This window comes from Haliaeetus albicilla, chromosome 24 (genome assembly GCF_947461875.1).
Source record: "Haliaeetus albicilla chromosome 24, bHalAlb1.1, whole genome shotgun sequence".
In the NCBI taxonomy this organism is placed as follows: Eukaryota; Metazoa; Chordata; class Aves; order Accipitriformes; family Accipitridae; genus Haliaeetus; species Haliaeetus albicilla.
In genome coordinates this window covers 3,558,700-3,576,012 of record NC_091506.1, presented here as the reverse complement: position 1 = coordinate 3,576,012, position 17,313 = coordinate 3,558,700, and the positions used below count along the sequence as shown (strand labels likewise).

The window sequence follows — 17,313 nt, the reverse complement described above, 5'->3', positions numbered from 1 at the left end:
TTAATATCTTTATCGATGATTTGGACGAGGGGATCGAGTGCACCCTCAGCAAGTTTGCAGACGACACCAAGTTGGGAGGCAGGGTCGATCTGCTTGAGGGTAGGGAGGCTCTACAGAGAGATCTGGACAGGCTGGGTCGATGGGTTGAGGCCAACTGTATGAAGTTCAACGAGGCCGAGTGCCGGGTCCTGGGTCCTGCACTTCAGTCACGGCAACCCCAGGCAGCGCTACGGGCTTAGGGAAGAGTGGCTGGAAAGCTGCCCGACAGAGAAAGACCTGGGGGTGCTTGTTGACAGCCGGCTGAATATGAGCCAGCAGTGTGGTCAGGTGGCCCAGAAGGCCAACGGCATCCTGGCCTGTATCAGAAATAGTGTGGCCAGCAGGAGCAGGGAGGTGGTTGCTCCCCTGTACTCGGCGCTGGCGAGGCCGCACCTCGAGTTCTGTGTTCAGTTTTGGGCCCCTCACCACAGGAAAGACACTGAGGTGCTGGAGTGTGTCCAGAGAAGGGCAACCAAGTCATTGAGGGGCCTGGAGCACAAGTCTTATGAGGAGCGGCTCAGGGAACTGGGGCTGTTTAGTCTAGAAAAGAGGAGGCTGAGGGGAGACATTATCGCTCTCTACAACTGCCTGAAAGGGGGTTGTACTGAGGTGGGTGTTGGTCTCTTCTGTCAGGTGGCTGGAGATAGGACGAGAGGAAATGGCCTCAAGTTGAGGCAAGGGAGATTTAGGTTAGATATTAGGAAAAATTTTTTTACTGAGAGGGTTGTCAGACACTGGAATAGGCTGCTCAGGGAAGTGGTTGAGTCACCATCCCTGGAGATATTCAAAAAGCGAGTAGACGGGGTACTCCAGAACATGGTTTAGTGGGCATGGTTGATGGTTGGACTTGATGATCTTGAAGGTCTTTTCCAACCTAAATGATTCTATGATTCTAAACCAACTCCTCCTCTGAGGATCATTATGAGCCTGTGTGCGTCTTGGATTGCAAGTCAGATACCTCGCACTTGTATTTTTCCTATAAAGTGGCAGCTCTGGGCTGAGGAGTCCATCTCCTCAGCTCTGCTGGATTTCCTTGCACATGGGTTGGCACGTAGGGAGAGGTGTCGGGGTTGCCGTGTCAGTGGGTACGTGGCCCAGAAGAAATTCTGCTCAGAGAGGATAAGGGAAGTGTAAACACCAGAGAAACCTGTGGGTATGCAGCTTAACAGTCAACTTGAGTATAAAGAAACATTGACATTTCTCAAACAAGTCCTAAGAATATTTGTATTCTGCAAGGATCTCTAATATTTCACCATTTTTCTAAGCTTTCTGTTCTTCTGTCTTCTTTGAACATTTTTAGTTAGATCAATATTTTTTTTCAGTGTGAAAACATGATAGATATTAATTATATTATTTTTTCCACAATTTTCTTATAAGATATTACCCTAAAGACAGATTGCATAATTTGCAGTTGCATTGTAAATACACATTACTCACATATTCATGTCCATTAATAAATTCTACTACTCCTCATTTTTATTTGTTTGGAGATGGAGACTATTTGAATAGCAAATCACAAGTATTGATTAAGTAATATAAATAAGAGGAAATCACCATATATTACAAGTTTACCCTTATATCAGTGATTTGACTGCACTGTACTTTAGAAGGAAGTTCCCACTAAGCCCAGCATCAAAGATTTAACGTAACCCAGTGGCTTGGAAGAATACTGGTATATTGGTACATCTGAATGTTAGGATAAATCAGCAACAATTTAAGAAAAGAGAACAAGAGAGAATAGACTACCTCTTGCTTGAGATCTTTAAATCAAGATGGGAAGAGGGGGGAGGTCCCACATATATACGTTCTGAAAGTCTTTAACTTAATTAAGAATTTGTGGGGAATGTTTTATAACTGGTGTTCTATAAAAAGTTAGATTTTGAAGCAAATAGAATATGATCATTTGTTCTATGAGTTCATAAAACACAGTCTTTTTTTTAAGTTTGGACATATCAATACGATTGGAGAAGTCTTACATTCCTAGGGAACTAATGAATTAAGCATCAGAATATAGCATTTTTTTAAAAGTTTAGGCTCTGAAACAATTGGTCCAGGATGCTTTCCCTATAATTAATGAAAAGTATTTTCCAGTGGTTTCATGAAGAAGTTCACAAAAATATGTAGGTGATCCTTGCTTTAACAGGCTTACATTAAAATTTTCTTAAACTAATCCTTCAAAGATTTCTGTGTATTAGACAGTATACTGCAGAACAAAGTCATTAAATCACTGTCTATCATATGAATTCATTAATTCACTTTCTTCAGTGATGTAAACATTTTAATTAGGAAAAAGCCCACACCAGGAGATGAACCCCTGATCTATATGCAAAGTTTAATAATCATTGTACCACGGTGATTAGAATGATTATGGGGATACTGTGAAGAATTCATTTGCAGCAACTAAGCCAACAACTTTGCATTTGTTTTGAAAAACAATTATAGAGCTTAATTGGGAGCCATGTAATGATGACAGCAGTTATTTCAGTGATTGATTCCAAAGTTAAAGAGAACTGGCAAACTAAATACCAGAATATCCTATATTAGAAAATTGAAAGGTTTAGACAGCATGTACCATATGAATATGGCAAAATCCTAACATTGATACAGACTACTGCTTCATAGAGCAGGCTCACGGATGGGAACCAGCTAAGATTTTGCTCATCTTTGGGAAAAAAAACTCCAACAAACAAACAAAAACAAAACAAAACAAAAACACCCACCACCCCCACCCCCCACCCAAAATACCCCAAAACAGCAGCAAAAACCTAGACCAACTAATGCAAAACATAAAAAAGGAATAGAGCAGAGGTATGGAAAGGTCAAAAATCAGCTGCAATTGGTAGGAAGAATTACTGATGGTCCACTGTTGCATCTAAATTTCTTAATGTTGATTAAGTCAGTGGTTGGCAGACCCAGGTAAATTATTTAATGTTACTAGAATTTGTTCACAGAATTCAATTGATTTCATATTTTAATCAGTCATTACTCATCTTTAAAAACAACAAGTGCCCACTCGAAAGGTCAGGATCCTCGCTTCCTCTGTACATATTTGTCAAGATTTCCGTTGGAACACAGAATTGCATTTCACAGCACAGTTTGAAAATCTTCCTCAAAAGAACAACTACCTGTGCAGTCTGATCGTGTAGAGGAAGGTCTGTGGGTGATGGAAGTATAGTATTGTGCTGTATATCCAGGTCAAATCTTCCAGGAATATAGTTACGGTGCAACTTTGCTTCAATTTGTTAACTGGAAACTACCATCACTGTAAGTTCACCTCTGCAAATAACAAGAAACAGAAATTTTTTATGCTGTGATCCTTCAGATAATCAACAAGGACACAATTGCCCTTGTTTCAAGGACCACCATAAAGCCTTCTGCAAACCCAAAGTGAGCCATTAGCAACTCTTTTGCGGTCTTCGCATGCTATGGAGGGGTAGGCATCACACCCACATAGGTCACCAGAAATGATACAGGCTGGAGAAATAGTTGTGGTATAAAACTAGGAGAAGAAAAGATGTGGTTATGTAGTTTTAGGATTGCTGACAACCTAAAGTGTGGCATTAGCAAGCCCAAAGCTTGCAGGCATCAGTGACTGAGGTCCTTTATTCTCCCTTTGGACCTCATGCGGACAATAAAAATTCAACCCTTATGTGACTAACGGTAAAGCCACAAAATTTCCGTTCTTTAAAACATATAATATTTGTTTTCTTTGAAATATAAATTTGATTTTGACATTTGTAAATAGCTGTGTAATGTTGCAGACACAATCCATTTTCTACTTTGTGGACTAACGGACAAATCATGTTTTAAAATAGCAGCATTCTCATCATTAAATTATCAGGCTCAAATTTGCTGTGTAAAAAACTTCTCTCTCTGCTTTCATCTGTCCTCTGAAGTGTAATCCTTGCTGATCTTATCTCCAAATCATTTTTGTAACCAGATTTATGACATCATTTGCAAGGACTGTAAAGTACATTCAGGTACCATTTATATTATAAAAAATAAGGTAGCTGTAGTCAAGGTATATACCATACTCCCAATTGGACGGATAACTTAGTTTGTATGAATAAGTTATAATTACTTTTTGTAGACATTTGAATGAACACTAGTGACTAGCATAAAAGCAGTAAAGATTTTTCAAAGGACAGAATTACTGATATCATTAAGATTGATATAAGAAGCAGTCTCGTGTGAAAAATGATATAATTTTGTGATATTTAACTACATTTTTATCATTACAGGTATGCTACAGCACACTATTTAAGATAAATATGAATAGGCTCTGTAAATTATAAGCATAATTTGATTTTTTTCCCCTCAAAGGTGGAAGCAAAATGGCACAGATATTGATCTTACCATGAGTTATCACTACAGGTTGGTTGGAGGCAGCTTGGCAATCAATAACCCACATAAAAAACAGGATATTGGAACATACCAGTGTTTGGCCACAAATTCATTTGGAACAATTCTGAGCAGGAAGGCAAAGCTTCAATTTGCATGTAAGTTGGGAAGATCATATTTATTAGAGCATTATTTTCTGATTAATTCTGCACATGAGCTGTAATTTATTGGATAATTAAAGTATCATTGGTGATTCTGTTCAAAAGGTTTGGTTTACTTCAGCAGTGTTTATTCTTAAAAAAATTGTTCCTAGTAAATATTAATAACAAAAACAGACATCTGATGGCTGCTAGCCCTCAGGAACAAGAATAACTTTCAGAAAATTGAAAGGTCAAGGAAGATAAGTGCAATTATTTTCACTTAATTAAGGCATTTCCACTTTTTAAGACATGCTTGCTTTGCTATATTGCATGTAGTTAGAATTGTCGTGGTGGGGGAAATGTTGCAAAAAGTTAGGCTTTCTATTTTCTATAGCGTAATGAGGTCCCAGTTATAAAAACATTGTACCCCTAATTGCCACACTGATTTTTTTTTTTCATTAACAGAATAAGAAACACTCTTTTTCCTTACCCAGTGTGCAAAACGGTGAGCTATGCTCTGAAATGTTTGCTATTTCAGCTCAATTGGGTAGAGGACATACGCTGTCTTGAGAGAATTTAAAATTTATTTTAGGCTTGCTTCCCATTTCACTTCTTCACAACTTCACAATCTTTTTCACAATGTTTGTATGTGGTGACTGAATTCTGTTAATGCCCTGGGGGGCCAACACCACCAACAACAAAAAAATCCCCAGATACTACCTCCTTTCCTTTTTCTTCAGTATAAAGGTCTGTTGCTGGGAGAAAGCAATTGTTTTCAAACCTCATTAATAAAATATGTGTCTAAAGCCAACCTTGTGTCGCTATTTCAGAGACCAGCAAACGTATTAATTATTAATCTTGTTCCATTTCTCATAGCAAATCTCATGTCGCAGGGGTTATACAAAGGAGACATTAGAGGTCAGGATGGTTCAGAGACTCTCTTTTAGTAGAGCTGATCAAATGCTATATCGTTAGTATCTCATTTAATAATGTTCTACCCCGAATTTCTCAAAGAGCTTTTGATTCCCAAGAGCTGGTCAAATGGAAACAAAAAATTTGATTCATTATTTTCCCACTTTTTCTGAAACATTTTTGCAAGCCAGCCTTCCTATATGGGAAATTATTTCAAGATCTGGAGATGAAAATTGTTTAGTGACAGAACAAATCCCATTTTAGAAAGAAGCAAGAATAGACAGCCACCTCAAAATTGTCTATGGAATCTCTAATCCCCAAGGAACCAGGATAGGCCAGGAATGGAGCTGGGAAAAGACCTAAAGAAAAGGAATACTTTCAAAGGCACAAAAGAGGTATAAAAAATAAAAAAGGGGTGGGAAAAGGAAAAAGAGGGATATCTGTGAAAGAGAAAAGGCTCTGGTGATTGTTCACCATATCACATTACTCAATGATTTCATCTTTTTCTGGAAAATTCTATCCCCGATTCAAATTCTTGGAACCACTTTGGTTTCCTGTTCATTGCTCTCCAAGCCCATAGGGAATCACACTGGCTTGGTGCATCAGCTTTTGGGGTATATAAACAGCTCTTCTGGCCAGTGCTCCTTCGCGTAATATTTAATTGTGCTTCCTTCCGATGGTTTTCTATGTTTACTTTTATATATCACCATTTCATAACCATGTGTAGGACCCAAGCTGGCTCTGGAAAATTGTCTTGGTTTAACTCTTTGCAAGGAGAAGGGTTTGGAGAAAACTGAAAGAGTGAAAGAAGGGAAAGAAAGCTTATGGGGAAAACCTCACTGGTAAGGAAGAGAGAGGGGAAAAGACCTTTGTCAGGACGCTGGTCTATGTTTGTCTCTACACTCACAAATGCATCCGTGATAGTCCTCAGGGGAATGAAGGATGCTGGTTGGCACAGAAGTGTCTCACCTTCAAGCTCTTGTTGGAAATGTAATCCTTTGGAAGTTTTTCCTGGTAGAAAAGAGAAATTGTACACCACAATGCACCATTTTCTTTACAAGACCGAGTTTAAGGATCTGAACATGGGTGTGCACCTTCCCACGGAGAGCAAGGTGGTTCTGCAGAGCCCTCTTGCAATTCCCTCACTCCTGGTGTGGCTGCTGGCCAGGGGTCTGGGCTCAGACATGCAAACTTGAAAGAAATCACATGTGATTTCTGGCCTGTCTGAGGGAAAGCACATCTCAGTGCCATGCAGCTGATGCCACTTAGCAGCTAGAGCACCTGTTTGCCAAAAAATGGACTTCATTGATGGCATTAAGTATTTTCAGCTGTTAAACACCAGTTCTTTAATATTCCATGCTGGTGAAGCATTCCCTCTGACATACTTGACTCACTAATAGCTTGAAGTCTCATGCCAATATACAACAATCAAAATGGGCTAAATATCAAGCAGTTCCTTTACTTCAGCTTCATACCCCCCTCCCCCCAAGACACTTCCCAAAGTTACTGCGAGGAGAAGGTCACAACAAAGTTGGGTCTCGTTTGTCCACAGCAGCAGACAAACCCACAGCTACCATCCTGCTTTAATCCTCCAGTTCTTAACAGCAACCATATAATGGTAAATATATCCCATATTCAGGAAGCACACTACTTTTTCATTAGTGGTGAGATGTTTACATCCTTTCCCATATGAAAGAGAGAGGAAAGACAAATTGAAGGTTGTCATTTACATTGGCAAACACAAACATACAGGAAAATGCTTCAATTTAGTGGTATCACTGTTAAACTATGAGTTTTAACTTGTCTTACAATAGAAAAAAAACAGTACATGGAAAATGTTATAATGACCTGATGTGAACAGTGGAACAAATTACCTTGAAACAGTTATTTCACAGTTAACATTTTCTTATTTCTTATTTTCATGTTGCCATCCAATTTACTTTGTTTCAACCAATACTTCAGGCTATATCTTAAAATCCAGGCAGGCAGGCATGTTGATATTATGACACCTTCATTCAATACCTAACAAAATGGGACTCTTCCCTGAATCGAACTGCCTGGCATATTATTGCCATCACCATGATAAATAATTGAATCAAGCCTATTATCCAAGTAACAGGGTTTATGCGTATTTGTCTTTTTACTACAAGATAACTAACTCTGAGTTTGAGCTTAAATTAACGATACCTCTGGAAACCTATTGTACATCTCAAGTTAATATGTGAAAAATGCTTTTTCCTCTGTTCAAGATAGTGAGCTCTCCAAGTAGCAAAATAAATGCGGTATGAGATTAGAAATATGTCTTCAGATTCAGCTGGAGTTTCATGCTTATCCTCTATTAAAAACAGAGCTGTCAAATGAAAGCTGCGGGAGGAATATTGTACAGAAGGAAGTGGCATAGATTATTAAAGCTACAAGCTGAAAATGAGAGACAGCATCAGTGAGAGAGAGCAGAGCAAGAGCATATAAATGCATTAGCAGGATACATAGGATGGCAGTCCTACGTTATTCATACTTCCTGGCAAAGGTTTGTTTTGTCATAAATAAAGTTGAAAGCTCCCTATAAATCCTGTGCATCTCTTGCTACCCAGCAAGCAGTACATTTTGAAAAGCTAACCTGTGCTTTGCAAGAGCTGGAATTGTTGATCTGGATCTTCCATCTGGTTAAAAAGCATTGGTGTCAGATCCCAGCTTGTGTAGCCTGTCACAGACGCAGGGGTCCTTGTGCAAATTTGAGTTTTGAGCTTTGCTCCCAAGTCATGACATGCCACCCGCATGATACTTTCCCCCCTCCAAGTTCAGTATTGACATCCAACACAAGGTCACTAGTTACGCTTCAGCTCTACATTAAGGGAAGGTCAAAGACAACTCCATGGGCAGTTCATCTTTGTGAGCTATGCAAGAGAAGCAGCTTGAAGAAAGAGATGGCGACATGGGAGGTTTTCCTCCAAGTTTTACACAACTCACTTTCCAAACCAAAATGAAGATGCTTATGCACAAGTGTCCCAGATGTCCCAGGTTTTGCTTCTCCTGCATGCACATTGGAGCAGACACTGCTGATGAAGCAGCTGCCCCAAGCCCAGCCACCAGCAGAGCCACCTCCTGAAGTCACCGCAGAGCCCGAGCAGGCACAAACACAGTGGCTATCGCCTCTGAGCCAGAGACAGGGGGATCACAGTTGTGTTCAAAACTCACGAAAGAAAAAAGCATCCAGGTTTAAAGAAGTATTTTGATCAGTAAAACTGGAGTTTCTCCTATTCTGTGGTGCCAAGATGCATTTATATGCATATTAATTTGATGTTTTGCAAAAATCTGTTTTTATTAATGAAGAACATCTAAATTGCATTTCATGCCTTAAAAGAGACAAACAAAAAACCTGTTACAGAGAACTGCTTAAATATGGCTTCAACCAGAACTCTATCCCATGGCACACAGGGGATTTGTTTTAATTATTTCATCAGTTTTAAGTAAAAGTAACTGTGCGCAAACAACTGGTCTTGAGGGAAATCCCCATAACTAGCTGCAGTAAAACAGCCTGTCCAGGCCTGTTACCAATTCTTTTAGTTCTCATACATGTCTATAACAGAGACATTAAGAGATATGTAAGAGAAACAAGAAGCGCAATTATACAAACTAGAAAACAAAGTACTCAACCATGAAAAAGAATCATGTGTGAACCTAATTCATAACTATTCAGGGCATAAACCCAGAAAATTCAGTATTAATTGAAAACATCTAGCTGCCTAGGGATCTTAAATTAGATTCTCAGTCAAATTGCCCTACCATCGCTGATAGACAGTCATGATGACTGCGGCTTTCTCAGGCTTCAGGCTCCCATTATTAATCATGAATTCTGACAAACAATGACAACAATTTAAATTCATGAATAGGATTAGTCATTTTGTCCTGAACCACACAGGAGGGCACACAGTGGAGACATTAGACTACGTATTTAAAAGTTTTCCCCCATGCTACAGACCAAGGAGGGATTTTTCCCTGGCATTTTTGGGCTGCAACCATATTCTCATGTTTTTCAAAGGGGTGCTGAGGGGTTTTTCTTGGTGCTTATTCTCAATAGCATTTTTCTAAATATGCACATCCTCCCTCCTCTTGGCCAGTGACAACGTGCTCATAGCAGCACGGATGACAGTGATAGTGCTGGAGCACTTGGAATAAAATCTGCATCTCCCAAGTGCTCTCACATGATTTTTGTCAGATAGACAGAAGACAACACAGTTTTGCTGAAATAACAAATTAAAGAGGCAATAATTCCTCCTTGACAGAGTTTTTCCATTCTGAAGCATAATAGTCCATCATTAGCATTTAACCGTTTCAGGGGAAATATATTAAAAGCAATCAAGTCCATTTAGTCTTTGCTACATCATGACAGTCTGAGCATTAGCAAAGCCCTGTTAAGAGTCACTGTCTGCAAGATGCTCAGCTAGCATGAAAGCCCACTTTTCATCTGATTACTTCATCATGTTATTTACCTTTGACTGCGCACAAATTACAGAAACATCACAAAGCAATACAGCACGCCTCAAAATGTCATAACCCTTTTTACTTGTAGTATATGCTTTGAAACAGAAAATGGAAAAATCAATACACTTAGATCAGATAGTCTGAATTTGCAAAGTCTGGACATGCATGAATTTTACTTTAAATGGCACATACACTTCTGGATTGGTTGTATTGTGGTACTGTGTGTGTCCAGAAATCCCTCTGCAACAATTGTATTTGATTAAAAGGTGTGCTAGATGTTGTAACTACCACCTTGAGTAAAGCTCTCTGGGTCTTTAAACTGATTGTTAATTCATCACTGCATGCGAGGGCTGGCATACTGATCAGGCTGTCTAGCAGCTTATATTGCAAGAATGAACACTGCAACATCTTTCTTTTTCAAAAGGAGGTATATGCTTCTCAATGTAGCATTCAGTAGGTACTCAGGGATGGCCAACTGATAACTGAAGAGCAAACAGGAGGAAGAGCTCAGCTTTCCAGTGGCAGAAGCAGGTCACCAGCAAACTTTCATCCCCCAAAGTTTTACTTCATTTACTACGTTCCCTTATCCTCTATAGGGACACTTCAGGTAAAGTCATAGAGTCACCTCTATTCACACCATTCTATAACCTACAAATGCTAAGTAATGCATTAAGCCCACCTCTCTGTTTTGAAAGGGCTTCCCTATATATATAATGCAGAAACATATCTCAACTTGCAGATATATGGAGAATCAGATATAAACCAGTGTCCTTTCCAGGCTCTGCACAGCCCTCCTGATGATCTTGGCAACACCTCACAATCTGCATCTTCCCGTGAGCAGGTGAGAAAAAAAATGTAACCTGCAGTAGCAACACTCCCTGCAGATCAATCCTGTCTGGAGGATGGAAATACTACTGTCATCTCTCCTTATGTCACTAAATAGGCTTATAGCTCAAAATTGCTTTTTGGATTTTTAACCAGTTAAATAATCCAATATAACTACAGTAGCAGTACCTACCTCTCCCTGTGTATGCATAGGTGGAGTGCAAGCTTCTGAATAGAACAAGTTACAGTAAAAATACCAAGAATTCAGTTTATTACTTGGAAATAAAGCCCATATTTTGTCAAAATTCTGCCTGGAGTAAAAAGGAATGGAACTTTCATTTATCAGTTCTGATTGCTATGGACACTGTGCCAAAGCTCCAGCACTCTCCTGCAGCAGCTCCCCATGGTGGGAGTCTACATCAAGGTCTTTGCTTAATGGATGCTCTCCATGGAGCAGACCCAGCAGCCTCAGGCATATTTTCTTTCTTCCCTCTTCTTCACAATGTTCCCCCCCCAAATTAGGAAAAACATGGCGATAACCTCATATGCATTGCTGCAAGGGGTCTGTACACTGCTCTAGCCACTCTGAAGTGGGGCAGTTTCCTTCAAGGCTACTTTGAGCAGAATATTTGCAGAAAACTGACTATAAACAATGCCACTTTCCTCACTCAAAGACCAAATATACTGCAAGATCTCACTATGTTCAGCTCATCTTCCGTATCTCTGTTGAGCTTTCCAGTATTTATTTCTTTGCAGAAATCTGTGCACACACAGGCTCTCACAGGCTTAAGGAAAAGGAGGAGCCATCAACCACTATCCAGCAATGATGAAGCAGGAAGCCTGGAAGGGTTTCACCTGCTTGCTGACAGGACAAGGCAGGGTGATAATAGTGTTTCTATTTTAAAGATCAGCTGCTACAAGAATAGGATTATGCAAATGTCCAGACATTCCTGAAGACAGAAAGAACAGCCTGGAATCTTAAACCCAGAAGATATGGGTATGTCTACATAATGAAGGGGTTTTGCTTTCTCCGTCATTCCCTAAAGGTTTGAGTCTGTGTTCTCAGAGCCCACCTAATGTCCTTCGACGCCAAAGGCAGTCATGACCTCCTCTCTCTTGTTAAACACATGAACTGGAGCTGAGGGTAGCAACATTCCCCTTTTATTTAATGTCATAGCAGACCAAGCAGCATCAGAAAGCCAAGATCCATTTTTTTCTCTCTCAAATGGTTTTAAATATCTCTCTGAGTACTTACCACCATGTTCAAGGCTGTGCTGTATCAGGACACTTTGTTAAAGCTGTTTTATTCCATTAGGTTAGTTGCTTAAACTTTTATAATAAAAGAAGGCTCTCACTCCTCTCATACAGGAATTCTTTATCTGTGAAATGGAAACACACATTACAGAGATGTTGTAAGGAGTGGTACAGGCAGTGAGCTAGTCAGATAAAGTAGTAATAGGGAATGTATAAGTATTTGAAGATTATCTTTTAGTTATATATTACTTACTATTCTGCAGTTCCTATAAAAGTGTTTATCCTAAATCAACCCATTGCAAGTTGTATTGGAAAAGCAATATATGTGATTGAGATATAGTAGGTAACAAAGCATCTACAGGTCCCAGAGCTGCTAGATTCTGATTGATAAAATTTAATATTTTTGAAGGATAAAACCAGTCTATATTTGCAGCCTGGGTGATTTTCTTTTTATCTGCTCTACTTTCATTGCAGACAATATGACTTAGATTCTAATAAATTATGAAATAAAATATCCATAATGTCCACATGAGCTTCTTCATTCTTTGGTGTGACAAAAAAGAAGTTACAGGTGGGGGACTACAAGGGGAAAAAAATACTGAATTAAATTCTGTGGAACAAATGACTGGCTTTTTTTGAATAAAAATAATGAAATTAATTGATTAGTTATTTTTGCAGTGAAGGTTGATCCTGTCTGAAACAAAGCTTTTAAGGTACAAGATAAAATTCTCTATTCCGTAGCTTATGTTGAAGAAGGAGAAACAGTGCATGTCATTGGTACTTTGCACAGTGCAAAGGAATAAGGCCACAGGCATAGCTTTTCTCAATAGGCAAACCATATCTGGTACGGAGAATGCACTGAGCTGTAAATATTCATTTCTAAATGCTACTGACAGAACAACTAATAATGAGTATTACACCTGAAATCCCACTTAGAAGATTCACATTCAAAAATCCTTTATATCAATCACTCAGGTAAATCTTGAAATTCCCATTGGAAGAAAGTCTGATGGCTTTGCAGCTGGAATGAGATAGATAAAGCACTAGTGTCTGGGGATAACCCAAGGTAATTCTGCAAGAAGTAATTCTGTGCTGGATCGAGATCTCCAAAGGGCTGGGCAGGAATTTGGGAAGGGCCAAAATATGCATGGACATGCTTGTTACACACTTTCAGCAGTGTGTGAGACCCCTCTCTTCCTTGCCATTTTTTTATTGTACATATTACGAGCACAGATTATCATCTTGTTGGTAGAAGCACTATAAACATAAATTGATAGCCTGAAGCAGGACTGTGGGGTGTTTAACGTGAGATACCCAGCAGGACCCCGGGCATGGAGGCAGAAGGGGATCTCCTGGGAAACCAGGCCTCTGTGGGAGCAGAGGGGAATATAAATGAAAGAAGCCAGTTGGGGATAAGAGTTAAATAAAGTTAACCCCTGCCAAGAGGTAGTTTGACACAGGGGGCCAGGGCCACCTCCAGCATAAGTCAGTCAAATCGGTGTAGCTCTGGCAGGGATAAATCTGGCCCGTGAGATTTAGACTGAGGAGAGAAATCTGTTTTTAAGAGCATTCCAATCTGGAGAAAACTCATGCAGACGGCAAAGTGACTCTGTGATGACAGGTGACAAATGAACTCTGCCGTGACAAGTGAGAAAACTGTTCAGGAATATAAAATATTAAAAATATATTTCTTATGTTCCCTTCCCTTTGAGAGGGTCAGATCCTCAGATATGCCTCTGGCCTGCAGATGGGGTTTAGAGTAAGAGCCCTAAGGCTGCATCAACACTTACTGCTCGGTGCAAGTCCTGTGTTCGGTTCAGAAAAGAGCTTTAATATTTTATGCTGCTAACTCTGTAAAAGGGGAAAAAATAACACAAAACAGATGTAGACCAGCACTATGACTTTATGGCATGTTTCTTCGCACTGGGTTTCTTGGTGCATGAACAAAAATCAAGTCAGCTAAGGATTTTTTTTTCCCCTCACTCTCCCTGTTTAATTTAATTGTGACCTTCCATTTTTTCCTCTAGAGAAGCTTGATATTACTTTGTAAAGGGCATTTTCACTCTTTAATTGAAAAAGACAATCAGGCTGTGGCAGAAATCATTGTTCCCCACCTTGAAAATGAGTGCCTGGCTTGGCTATTCATACCATTTAAGCTGAATTGAAGACCTAGGGCCCATGTGCATCCTAATGTGTAAATTACAGGTCCTCTCCCCTTAGAAGCTCCAAAGCAATTTAACTAAATAAAGGAGCCCTGATGAAGGTCCTTGGTTGATTACACAGCTTTGGAGAAGGACAAGAGGCAGCAATTGTGCTCCTCCCCTCTCAGTTTGGCAGAGAGGAGCGGGGCTTTGGTGTAAGAGTGGCAGCCCTTCTTCAGGGGGGAAAGGAGAGGGCAACTTTCTCTTTTAACCAGGGTGGGATGCAGTGTTCACCTCATGTGGAAAACGAGAACAAAAGTGGGAATTACAGTTGATTTTTAACCTGTCCTGGTGAAAGGAGACACTCAGGTGTTACCCAGGCTCATCCTGGCTGAAGCAGCCTCAAGTCCTACAGACCCTGTGATGTTAGAACACTCACAAAGCGGAGGCTCACATGTACTTCAAATGGGGAAGGAGCAGAAGAACCCAGGAGGTGTTTAGTGGAAAATGCAAGTATTTGAAAATCAGGAAATGGGAAACGCTAAGCAGCTTTCAGACACCTTAATTAGAGATAAAACAGCTCTTAATCTCAGAATTAAATTCATAGAAAAATCAATTAGAACATTTAAAAAAATGAGATTAGATGGTAACAGGAAAATATTAATGTATTGACACTATTATCAAGACAAAGGAACTGTCAGAGGGTTTAGCATGTTTACTACAGTTTTGAAAGCTGAAAAAAGTTTACTTTCCAGTCAAAGTTTAGGAAATGAGATTACCCATTCCTTTAGGAGATACCTGGAGAAAGAAGGATATTTTCATAATACACCCTATTGGTAACCAAGCTGCAAGAGGTTGGTACTAGTCTCCTGCAAGGCAAATCAGTACAACAATACTGAGGAGAAGCAAGAGACATGGCTAGATGCACAGGAGGTCTTCTGGAATGGTCTGAACAGATGATCACAACCTTCTGGCAACAGGCACAGTCTGTATCTAAAAGTGTTTTAGCCCAACAAAAGTTTGGGACTTCTTGTACATAAAAAACCAAACAACAAACAACCCCCAAATCTGGCCAAGTATGGGACCTCCCAGAATCTGAGATAATTTAAAAGATCCAGTAAGTTCCAGTTTTTCTATCTGCAGTTATAACAGACCCGATTCCTCTGAATTAGGCACTGAATTCAGACCCACGCTTACCACTGGGCCCTCTAATTCATTACAGTCACAGGCAAGTGGAGGTAACTAATTGTCAGCTCATAACACAGGTGTTAGAAACACTTACAGCAAGTCATAACAATGAGCTTCTTTTTAAAACTGCTGAGGTTGTAATTTTTATCCCATTTCCCTGTGAGAGAATTTCTATTGTGATACATCACATCCAGTAACACTGATCATATTGCAATATATCATAGCCAATAAGAGAAACAGAAGAAACTGGAACAGATGTGATATATCACAATTTGACACAGCCTCATGGAAACATGAAAAATTTTATTGATTTGTCCTCAGGAGCATAGCTAATTTGTAAAGTGCTCTTACTACTAATGCCTTAACATTCATTGCACATTTCAATAACAAGTAATTACAACTATAATATTTGGGATTATGTAATGACAAAATATTTCTAAAAAAATCAAAACTTCAAGAAAGCATGAAATTACATTAATTCAGATGAACTGTTAGTAATTATGCAAGGTGATAAATTGGACTTTCTCTAATTGTCTGTAACAATTTCATATATTAAAATACCCCAGTTTCCTTGTTTGCTATTCAGTAATACAGAGCCTTCCTACATTCGTTCTTAAAATGGACTGGTTTGGAAGTGCTACATCTATCCCTGAGCAGTTTAAGGTATTTCAAACACATGATTGGGAGGTTGAAATGAATGAGTTGCTACTTGTGATTAGGTTTTTGTTCCTATCAGACATATTTAAGTAGTTCCCTAATCCCAGGAAAACTGACCATGTCTTCATACATTCTGTTGTGCAAGTTAAAATCTACCACTCTAACACTTGTAAGGCAGTCTTATATTAAAAAAAACCAAACAAACAACCCAGATATGTAAGTAATAGTGGTAGTGGTAGAGAAATTAGAAGAGATATATTCATGATACAATCAGCAATTACGTTAGTGCTGAGCTTTAAAACACTACAGAAAAAATACTGTGTGGTTGAACCTATTAATTAGCCTCTTAATTAACACAAGTACTTTAGCAGGAAATATTTGTGTGTATCAGTTACAATTCATTTCTATCTCCATAGATCACCATCTCAGGTAAACTCCTCACCCACCATTGTGGGTTTGCTTGCCTTCTCTCAACGGCAGCTCTGAACTCAGTAAAGCTACATCGATGGTCATCCTCATCCAAAACTGCTATTCTTCTATACATCTGTTTTTATTGTAATTGAATATCTACATCAAAGATTTGCAGGCCATATCCTTTGCTGTCATAAATCAGCATAACTTCCTCGACCCCAGTGGGGTACTATTGACTACACCAGCTGAAAAAAGCTCTGGCCTGTTCCTTCTCCCCATTCATACCTGGTAAGGAGCTGAAAGCCTCCTTCACCTCAAGTATTCCCACTTCCATCAGAGAAAGCCCTGTCATTCTCTAATTCAGTTTCCACAAAATGCCATATGTTTTGCTTGTTCCTAGCACATACCTTTCTTGCTTAGGTCTGCAAATGTCCCCAGCTGAAGATGATGACTTCTTGCCACACACAGCTGAGTCCATATACTTCCACTCTTCACTGTGAAGAATCACTTGTGCATCTGAGCATTTTGCTTAGCCTACATGACCTCATTATCACATCCAACTGATTAATTGTGCTATATCAAGAGTAATCTGCCAACATGCACAGTGCTGGAAAAAAGTTAGGGTTTTGTTAAAACTCGCAGCTGAGAGAGCAATGCAGTGTGAGGGAACTTGTTGTTCATAAAGTGAGATAAATACAGACAAAGAATGGAAGGAATTGTGTAGGAACTAGGTGATAATTTATTTATAGATCTCTGCAGAAACACTGAAGCTAGCAAATATACCATCTGTTAAACAGTCATACTATTCCTAAGTGCATATTAGCAATCTAAATGTGTGCCAAACACCTGATCTTAGTGATCTTATTTGATACTCTTCTTGACAAGCAACATTATGCTTTATTAGATTATGTCATGTTATGTTA

The 17,313-nt window shown here is 39.3% G+C and overlaps 1 protein-coding gene across 4 annotated transcripts in view; it reads left to right on the top strand.

The window, feature by feature from the left end:
- Nucleotides 1-17,313, top strand: part of CNTN6 (contactin 6) — a 152,933-nt gene that overhangs the window by 62,272 nt on the left and 73,348 nt on the right. For 3 of the 4 annotated variants that reach the window (XM_069811814.1, XM_069811816.1, XM_069811813.1), the window contains exon 4: nucleotides 4,363-4,538. In XM_069811814.1, the coding sequence (XP_069667915.1) occupies nucleotides 4,363-4,538 (176 nt within the window). The remainder of the gene's footprint in view (nucleotides 1-4,362; nucleotides 4,539-17,313) is intronic. The other variant, XM_069811815.1, reaches the window with a different exon arrangement.